The following is a 9,472-nucleotide window of genomic DNA, read 5'->3' as shown; positions in this document are numbered from 1 at the left end:
TGTTACCATCACTTGGCAGAAAGTTAGAGAAAAGCCAAAACTTCAAAGAACACCTAAACCCTTTGATTTCACTGGGCTATGGCACACTGTGCAATCTGAACCTATGCAGAATTAGGTGCACCCAAGGGCTCTTTTTTTGTAGAAAAAGCCCAGCAGGAACTCATTTGCATATTAGGCCACACCCCAATGCCAAGCCAGCCAGGACTGCGTTCTTGCTCAAAAAAAGCCCTGCACCCAAGCTCACTAAAGTTAACAGATTTATAGTGCAACCCTGGGCAGAGTTACCCCAGTCTAAGTCCATTGATTTCATTAGGCTTATATAGGGCTAACTCTATATAGGACTGCACTGCTAGACATGCCTAACCCTGGAATCTGGAGGTAAGCCTTTGATTCTTTGAACAATTCAAGCCTTAGAAGGAAGTGGCTTTGCTAGATTTGCACATCCTGCAGAAAGTTTTCACTGCAAGTGCTTACCCTATTGAAAAGAACAGTAACGTTTGGAAGTTTTGGAGGCAGGTTCCCTTAATAGTTAATGGGCATAAAATCATTATTAGACAGAGAGGAAACGAAGATGAGAGTTATCGTAGCACCAGAGTCTTTCCTGGCTGGGCACACACACACTTCAACAAGGAATATCTACAAATCAGCACTTGTTACTGATAACTTCACACCTAACAGTTGCCAGAGGGATAGCTGTATTAATTGTTGTAGTAAAAGCAGAAAGGAGTCTGTGGGTACCATAAAGCCTAGAGAATGGATTGTTGTCACAAGTATTAGTCTAAAGGTGTCATTTAAGGTTTAGGACTTCCTCGCTTCAGAGGCAATGTCTCTCTCTCTCTCTCTCTCTCTAGCTCCAGACACATGGCGAGAGACTCCAAAGTGGAAGTCCCTGATGCTCTCCACCCATGCTTGTGAGCCAAGAAGCCACCTCCACTGCTCTGATCTAAGGGAAGCTGGTATGTGCATCACCCCGGGAAGAAGAGAATGGGATAGATTCACCCCTTAACTTGGGCACCCTCTGCCTCTTCCAGCAATCATTCTTTTATCTTTCTAATGTGTCAAATTGGAGAACAGGGATCCTCATATCCAACTATACAGAGAACCAAAATAAAAGTTAAGGAAGACAGATCCAAGCGGGCAGCCGCTTGCTCAATGTACTCTGATCAAAGGTTTGCTCAATTTGTTAATTTTACTCTTCTGTCAATACACCGTTTTACATTCTAAACCACTGCCTACCAGATAATTTTACTTCACTGTCATTGGTTCTTAAAACTATACCATGTTGCATTCTGGGCCACTGCCTACCAGCTATGTATGGCTCTGCTCAGCTATGTATGGCTTTGCTCACTGTGCTGGATTCCTCGTCTAATGAAGTGTGCTTAAGAGCACATGAAAGCTTACGTTCTAAATAAAAATTGGTTGGTCGTAAAGGTGCAACATGACTCCTGTTAAGGAAGACAGCTACTGCCATTTTCAGGTCATTAACACTCATTTATTTATTGTATATATATTTCTGCTTAGGTTCTCCTGCCAATGGAGGCCCAAAGTGGCTAACACTCTTCTCCTCTCCTCTATTTTATCCTCACAACAACTCTGTGAGGTAAGGGTAGGCTCAGGGGATGGGCCTAAGGTTCCTCAGTGAGTTTCCATGGCAACAGGATTCAAACTTCCCAGATCCTAATCTGACCCTCTAACTAGGATGGCATACTGGCAGTATAGAAAGGATCCCCCCTCCCCCCTGGAGCTTTGACTTGTGAATAATCAAGGACCTTCCAAAGTCCCTGATAACTGCCTCAAAGGCAACTCACACCCTGTGATTTGTCTACATTACAACAATCTTGCCAAGAATCTGATTGTTCTGGGATTGCTGTGGGTGATGAACAGAACCTTAATCCCCCCCCCTCCTCTCACACTCAGGAGTTAATGCCTCATCCAGCTAATACATTTTTTTTAAATCCCACCATGCCTCCACAGATTATCAGGATATACTGATTCTCCCTTCCCCATTTTACCCTTACAACAACCTTGTAGTTTTATAACATGGTACCAGATACAAGACACCTGTGCATGATCTAAAAATGATTTTTAAAAACTCTTCAGGACTACATTTGAGACTAGTAGCACCTCAGAAACCAAAAAAGATTTTCAGAGCACAAGCCTTTTATTTCTTGCTTTTGCTTTTCAGCAGTCAGTTCTGGCAGCTCCACAGCAGCCTCTACTGTTACTTGACTGCCAGGACGCATTATTTCATCTTGAGAGGAACATGAAAGGAAGCTGTTTGTCCCCCAGGTCAGATATTATGGCATGCACGCTTTCCCCCACTTCAAACATGCTTTCCTTATGCTTTACTAAACAGATGTGCTTTAAGGGCTCACTTTTTCCAACACAAATTTTAGCAAAGACAGTGTGTAAAAAAAAATGCAGAGGTATTTTAGGTATCCTCTGCTTTGAAGAAGAAGAAGAAGAAGATATTGGATTTATATCCCGCCCTCCACTCCGAAGAGTCTCAGAGCGGCTCACAATCTCCTTTATCTTCCTCCCCCACAACAGACACCCTGTGAGGTGGGTGGGGCTGGAGAGGGCTCTCACAGCAGCTGCCCTTTCAAGGACAACCTCTGCCAGAGCTATGGCTGACCCAAGGCCATTTCAGCAGGTGCAAGTGGAGGAGTGGGGAATCAAACCTGGTTCTCCCAAATAAGAGTCCGCACACTTAACCACTACACCAAACTTGGCCAGGGATGGCGCAACAATGAAACTTCAAAACTTATCTCAGCATAGTAAAAGGTCTGCAGTACACTAAATGATTTACACTAGTTCTTAAATTGCAGGTTGGAACCCATAGGGGGGCATATCTCCCTTGCAGGTGTATCAAAAAGACAGAAGGAAGGAGAAAGAACAGGGTTTTAAGAGAGCCGATCCAAAAGCAAATGTGGGTTTGCCTCTGCATCAGGTGGGAAATGGACATGGAATGCACCCTGTTGCTCAGTAATGCTATCTTATATCTAATTCTGAACTTGGCCTAGACTGTAAGTAAAAACCCAAACAATGGGGTAAGATGTGGATTAAGCAAGTTTCTAAAAAATAAAAATGAAGGGATAAAACAAATGATTTTTAAAAGTTTTAAAATTCAGAGTTCTTGTGAAATTAGGCCTTGAATTCAGCGGGAGCTCACAGGAGCACAGCTCCCAAACTTTTCTGAGGGTTCCACCTCCTCCTTCCCACCTTGTCCATTGAATAGTAGATGCAGCTGCATAACAATCCCTGGATGAGCTCCACCACCTATTTTTCTACAAAATGACCCCTGCCAGTAGCCTTTTTGGATTCCTAGGTGATCACAGGCATAATATTGAATGTGGTTACCTGGGTAACCAAAAATGAGGGCTAAAGCTTCATTTTGGAACTTCAGCTAAGCTGGCGAGGGTTACGAGTGGGCAGGCAAGGGGTGAAGAAGGGGAGAACGAAAACAAAGCCAGACTGGAGGAAGGGAAGAAGGAAAAATGCAGCAAAAGCAGAGAGAGGATGGGTCTGGGTGAAGCAAGGAAAGGCCACAAGCACCATTGGCAAGATGAAATTACTTTTTCCCTCATGGGTCTCCTGCTTGTATATTTATTTTTACTTCATTAATACCTTGTGTTTCACCCGCATAGAGACACATCTGTCTCATCTCCCCCATGTTATACTCACAATAACCGTGTGAGGTAGATTAGGCTGAGAGTGTGTGGCTGGCCCAACAAGCTTCTATACCAGAGTGGAAATTCACACCTGGGCCTGGCAGATCCTAGTCTGACACCTTAACCACTATACCTCACATTAGTTTTCGCATATTAATTTATAAACATTAAAAATAAAACAGAAGCTTGTTCAGCACTAACCGATGTGAGATTCATGAGTTTTACATTACAGAAGAGGAAAGCAGTATAGAATTTTGTTTTGGAACTAGATCCTGAAAAGTACAATACATTTAGAAGCATATTCTACCTCATGAAGCTTGAGAATTAGTGATTTAGACTGAAAGCCTATGAGCTTATCTTTAACTTTTACAAAGAACCGAGCAATTTTAGAAGCTCTGGTAATATATAATTCGCCACCCTTTAAAAATCTGTTGCCTTCACCCTAACATAGAGTTCAGAAACTTACTGGGAACCTGTAATTGATGATGAAAGAAATAAATCATGAAGTCAGCCTGAGACAAGATCTGAATGTTGAACATCATTTATTTATATAGCATCATCAATGTGCATGATTATTTTACAGAATACAAAAAGAGTGGTCTCTGCCCGAAGGAATTTACAATTTAAAAATGTTTTTTATTATTTCCACTTTAAACTATACCGCCTGGTCCTCTCACAATGAAATTATGCCCAACTGCATATCTATCACCCCAATTAAAACACTTCAACGGCTTAACACGTGATGTTTATTAGCAATAACTACATTTGTACAAATTGCTTTGTATAAAAGATGACTTAAAGAAAGAAGTGGCTAAGAAAATAGTAATTAAAAATAGCACAATCAAAGGTGGCATCCATTTTAATTCCAAAATGGAGAACAGACTGCCTAGACCTAATCTGATTGGTACCAGAAGGGTAAATACTGAGTCACTGATCTGAGAGAAGAATGAGGGACTTCCAGACTGGAGAAGCATGCTAGTGTTATACAAAATGGATGGCAGTTATTAAAAAAAAGAAGAAGCAGGAATAAGCAAGGTCCATGTGAAGCTGTACAGTTGGCAGGATTACCATAAACCTGAAGGACCATCACCTCAATGACGCTTGGATTTGGGCGTGTGGTTCTGCCAGGCCTGGTTGAGATAGCCAAGTCGCTTGTAGTTGAGGAACAGCAGGGCAAAGTTGAGGAGGTATGTGCTGACACAAACCACACAGAAGTCATGGAGCACAAAGAAGAGAATGTAGGCCAGGTAGAGCGAGCCAGCGATGGAGACAAGGGAGGATCCTAGCAGAGCAGCGGCAGCCAAGCCACTGTTGGAGAAACCTGTGAGGAACAAGGAGGCTGAGTTATCAGGTGTTCACAACTGCTACAGAAGAAATGGCAGCTAAGAATTAGACAGAATCAAAAGCCACCCTTCACCTTTCTCTTTCTCACCCTCCTACTAATGATTTCCATTCCCCAGAGAAGGAAAGTCTCCATGCTTGAATCTTCTACATTCCCATAGCTACCTGACAAACCTAGGAGATTACACCAGGCCATCTAGAGGAGTGAGAAAAGTAAAAACACCTCACCTTTTCACCACAGAGGAAGACCTAAGAGTGAGTATTAGGTTATTGGATAGGATACATGTGAACATGTGTTTTTCTCTCATGCATATATAGATTGCTCACCTAGAAGGATTTGCAGGGTGTAGAAGGTGATCCCAAAAATACTGTTAGGTTGATTGAACAGGCTGTCATGTCCCAAGAGGCCTGCCACCAAACCAAAGCCACGACCCCACCTGCAACAAAGAAAAACTGAGGAGAGTTGAGAAATGACCACCATTATACTTAGTATTTACACAGAAAGAAGTCTTGGATGTCTGAGGGACAGGTTTATTGAAGTATACACTTTACATCTTTCAGAAGCCCCAAGACTGCTTTCTGTTTTCTGTGAAAAAGTAACATACCTACATCATAGAAGTCAATAATAATGAACAGGATGCTGTCTGAGCATGTAGCAAAAGCTCTGTTGAGTCTTATCAGTGCCCTCCCATTCATTGTCTCCACATGACACGTGGAAGGCTTGTGTATTGCCTAAATCCACCCAGGTGAACCCACAGCTCAGCAGCTGCACAATCCCTTCTTGGTCAGAAATCCCCAGCTCTGTTCTTTTCTGCTGTCTGCAGAAGGTGAGATTATCCTGCCCACCTCTGTCCACTACTTTCCCTTTTTCTTGCTTATTATTTTGTACCATCATTTTGTATTATTTTGCATTTGTACAAAATGCAAGGCTTTTAAGTAGGAATTTAAGCAGGAGCAACATAAGGAAAAGAATGCTGAACTTGAATGGGGGCGATCTGGATTCCAGTCCCTACTCAGCCACTAAACTCCCTGCTGATTTTAGCACGTCACTGTTTCTCAGCATAACCAGCCTACTAGGGCTACTGTAAGGATAAAATGGAGGTAAGGTGTAGTTAAAAGTTTCAGACTAGGGCCTGGGAAAACCAAGTTTGAATCCTCACTGTGCCATGGAAGCTTGCTGGGTAACCTTGGGCCAGTCACACACTCTGGGCCTAACCTACCTCACAGGCTTGTTGTGAGGATAAAACAGAACAGAGGAAATTTATGTAAGACACTTTGGGTCTCCATTGGGAAGAAAGATGGGATATAAATCAAGTATGATGCCCTTGCCACTCAAAGATGGGATTATTTGGGAATTATTTGAGGCTTTGGGGTGTACAGGAAACAGATAGGGGATAAAAGAAATCGAAAGCAATGGGGTATAGGGAAGTTATGTGTGTTTATATGTTTGTATTGAATTATTGTATATATACTTTATTTTAATTTTTTTAATGTAATGTTTTAATATTCACTACAGGGATCCCATTTAGGTGGAAAGGCGGCATAGAAATGTTTTTATTTGTAAAAAAATTAAAGTGCTGTATGCTCTATACATTAAAACCCAATTATCACTGAAATAGCTATTCCAATGTTATGGCTATATGGCTCAGGCTGCAGATGGAAGCTCATACAACTGTATACTCCTACAAAAAAACCATTCTTTACACAGAAAGCTAGTGAGTTAGGGAAAGCAGGGCTGATCCAGCTATTCTCTTTCACTGTGGCCGGCCAGACACCCTTGGAAAGCTCCAAATGTATGAAGGTGGCAGCCTTGTTGCTTAGCTGGCATACTGGATTCAGAGGTAGACTACAAGAGACTACTGGATTCAGAGGTTCTATCAAGCCATTTGACGAGAGTCCATGAATTTTGTCCAGTCCCTTTTTAAAAAAGCCATGTAAGCTAGTGATCTCTACACAATTCCACTCAGATCACACATTCCTAGTATTTTGATAGAGTCTAGGTCCAAATTCACAACTGAAACTAAACCTTCTAGCCTCGGGCCAAGGGCTACAAACTGAAACAGGCAGGGACGGTGCACGCAACCTCTGAACAAGACAGTAAAAAAGGCAATGTTGTGTACTTACTGGGGAGTAAGGCCCGCTAAACAAAATGGGACTTGCCTCTGATATATTCCAAGCTTGCAGTTTTATTTGTTCTTACTAGAGGGAGCCTGTCCAATCGGAAAAAAATCAAACCCTGAACTGCACGCCTAAACACTTTTACTAGGAAGTAAGTGTCACTGAAAACTTTTATGGGGCATATCTAGTATATTGCCGTACCCTGACAGTAAGTATCCCTGAACTGTGAAACAAGCAGAGGATCTATTTCAGAGGACACCGAGAGGAGGCCCCCAGGATCCGGAAGAGAAGGCTAGCAATGGGTTCCGGGCAATACTCCCTCTAAGCTGTGAGTCTTGTGAGCAAAAACTGCTTTGTGAGCTCCTGGCATTAAAGTTGTGAGCTGCTGCATAAATTAGTGTGCTCGGGGGTCCTCCTTCCTGAGCTAAGACAAAAATGTGTGAGCCGCAGGCTCAAAATCTGTGAGCTAGCTCATGCTAACCCAGCTTCGAGAGAACACGGGTTCTGGGCGCCCCCCACCCACCCACCTGGAAGTAAAGACCCGGGAACAGCTGATGGTGGAGCTGATGTCGCACATGGCCCGGTAGCCGGCGTCCCGCTCTTTGGAGGTCTCCACGTGAAAGGCGTAAACAGACAGCGCCAGCCCCAAAGCGCAAAGCAGCAGCCGGGCTCCGCGTTCCCAGCCGGGCACTGCCATCCCGCTGGCAAGAAGCAAGACCCTCTGCCTGCCTCCCACCCGGCTTTCAGCCCTGGCCGCACCACCTCTTCCAGCCTGGCATGGCACACTAGGCCGTCTCGCGTTGCACCCTGTGGCTGCCAATCAGACGCATTGGCCACTTGATGAACAGTGGGTGGGAGGGAAGGCAGCAAGGCATGCTGGGAGTTGTAGTCGTTCGCTGTGGCTTTCCTAGCGCTGTTTCTTTGGAGACGGGTCGTCCTGCCAGCAAGGCAAAAACTCGGATGTTTTTAGCAGGCAGCAGAGTCACCAAAGGAGGCAGCGGGATTTCGTGTCTGAAAGCGAAATGCGAATCTGCCTCCACATCGTTTAGTCCTGGAGCATGCTTTTAATGTTACGGGTGAGCGTAACTCCCTGTTCTAGAGCTGCCAACTCCAGTCTGGGAAATTTCTGAAGATCTGGGGGTGATATCTTTGAAGGAGGGAATTCAATAGCATAGAGTTTGTCCTTGGAAGCAAGCAGCCATTTACTCCAGAGGAAGTGATAGCTGTAAATCACTTGTAAGTCCGGGGGAATTCCAGGCACTTCCTAGAGATGGCAACCCTAGTGCAGAAAAGGGCAACTAGAATGATTAAAGGTTTGGAACACTTTCCCTATGAAGAAAGGTTAAAACGCTTGGGGCTCTTTAGCTTGGAGAAACGTCGACTGCGGGGTGACATAATAGAGGTTTACAAGATTATGTATGGGATGGAGAAAGTAGAGAAATAAGTACTTTTCTCCCTTTCTCACAATACAAGAACTTGTGGGCATTCGATGAAATTGCTGAGCAGTCGGGTTAAAACAGATAAAAGGAAGTATTTCTTCACCCAAAGGGTGATTAACATGTGGAATTCACTGCCAGCTACAAGCATAGCCAGCTTTAAGAGGGGATTGGATAAAAATATGGAGCAGAGGTCCATCAGTGGGTATTAGCCACAGTGTGTGTGTGTATATGTGTGTGTATACACACACACACACACAGAGATATATATTGGCCACTGTGTGACACAGAGTGTTGGACTGGATGGGCCATTGGCCTGATCCAACATGCCTTCTCTTATGTTCTAGGATGTCCTAGGCCCCCTTCCCTGAATGTTCAGCGTGCATTAAAAAGCAAAAAAAAAAAAAATCCTTCAGTTCCTTTACTTGTGAAAGAAAGAACACTGGCAGAGAAGTATCAGAACAAAGCTTGGCACCTTTAAGACTAAAGTTTTATTATGGGCAGAAGCTTTCGTGGGCAGGCTTACTCCTTCAGTGTTCTCTGTTTGCTAAGAAATACGTCCGATCTTGCTTTCCGCCGGTTCGGCCCAATTCAAAGACCCTGCTGAAACTTGTGTACATGCACAGGAAAGCTTATAATCGAAAATAAACTTTGGTGGTCTTAAAAGTGCCGCTGGACTCAAACTTTGTCCACTCAAAACTTAGTAATAATAATAACAACATTTAATTTATATCCCACCCTCCCCGCCAAAGCAGGCTCAGGGCGGCTCACAACACAATATAAAATACAAAGATTACATAATAAAACAACCATCTACAACATTATACAATTTCCTTAACATTCCCTTAAAACCATCTAATTAAAACCAACAATCTTATGCAATCATACTCGGTGCTACATTTTCAA

At 43.5% G+C, this 9,472-nt stretch overlaps 1 protein-coding gene across 1 annotated transcript; it reads right to left on the bottom strand.

Annotated features, from left to right (window-relative positions):
• Positions 1 to 4,196: 4,196 nt before the first annotated feature.
• Positions 4,197 to 8,069, bottom strand: VKORC1 (vitamin K epoxide reductase complex subunit 1). Its single transcript, XM_060256687.1, has 3 exons — positions 7,658 to 8,069; positions 5,340 to 5,449; positions 4,197 to 4,992 (listed from the first exon to the last, which is right to left on the bottom strand). Exons 1-3 carry the CDS (start codon positions 7,825 to 7,827, stop codon positions 4,763 to 4,765), a joined length of 510 nt encoding a protein of 169 aa, XP_060112670.1. The 5' UTR covers positions 7,828 to 8,069; the 3' UTR covers positions 4,197 to 4,762.
• Positions 8,070 to 9,472: the final 1,403 nt, after the last annotated feature.

This window comes from Heteronotia binoei, chromosome 15 (assembly GCF_032191835.1).
Source record: "Heteronotia binoei isolate CCM8104 ecotype False Entrance Well chromosome 15, APGP_CSIRO_Hbin_v1, whole genome shotgun sequence".
Taxonomy (NCBI): Eukaryota; Metazoa; Chordata; class Lepidosauria; order Squamata; family Gekkonidae; genus Heteronotia; species Heteronotia binoei.
Note: the sequence above shows the minus strand (reverse complement) of the source record. Positions and strands in the feature narration are given on the sequence as shown.

Bases quoted from the DNA above. Each gene is read 5' to 3' on its own strand.
- VKORC1 (XM_060256687.1), bottom strand. From the start codon at position 7,827: ATGGCAGTGCCCGGCTGGGAACGCGGAGCCCGGCTGCTGCTTTGCGCT. The intron at 5,450-7,657 runs GTGGGTGGGTGG...TCTTTGTTGCAG, and splicing joins TCCCGGGTCTTTACTTCCAG to GTGGGGTCGTGGCTTTGGTT. The intron at 4,993-5,339 runs GTGAGCAATCTA...TGTTCCTCACAG, and splicing joins CACCCTGCAAATCCTTCTAG to GTTTCTCCAACAGTGGCTTG.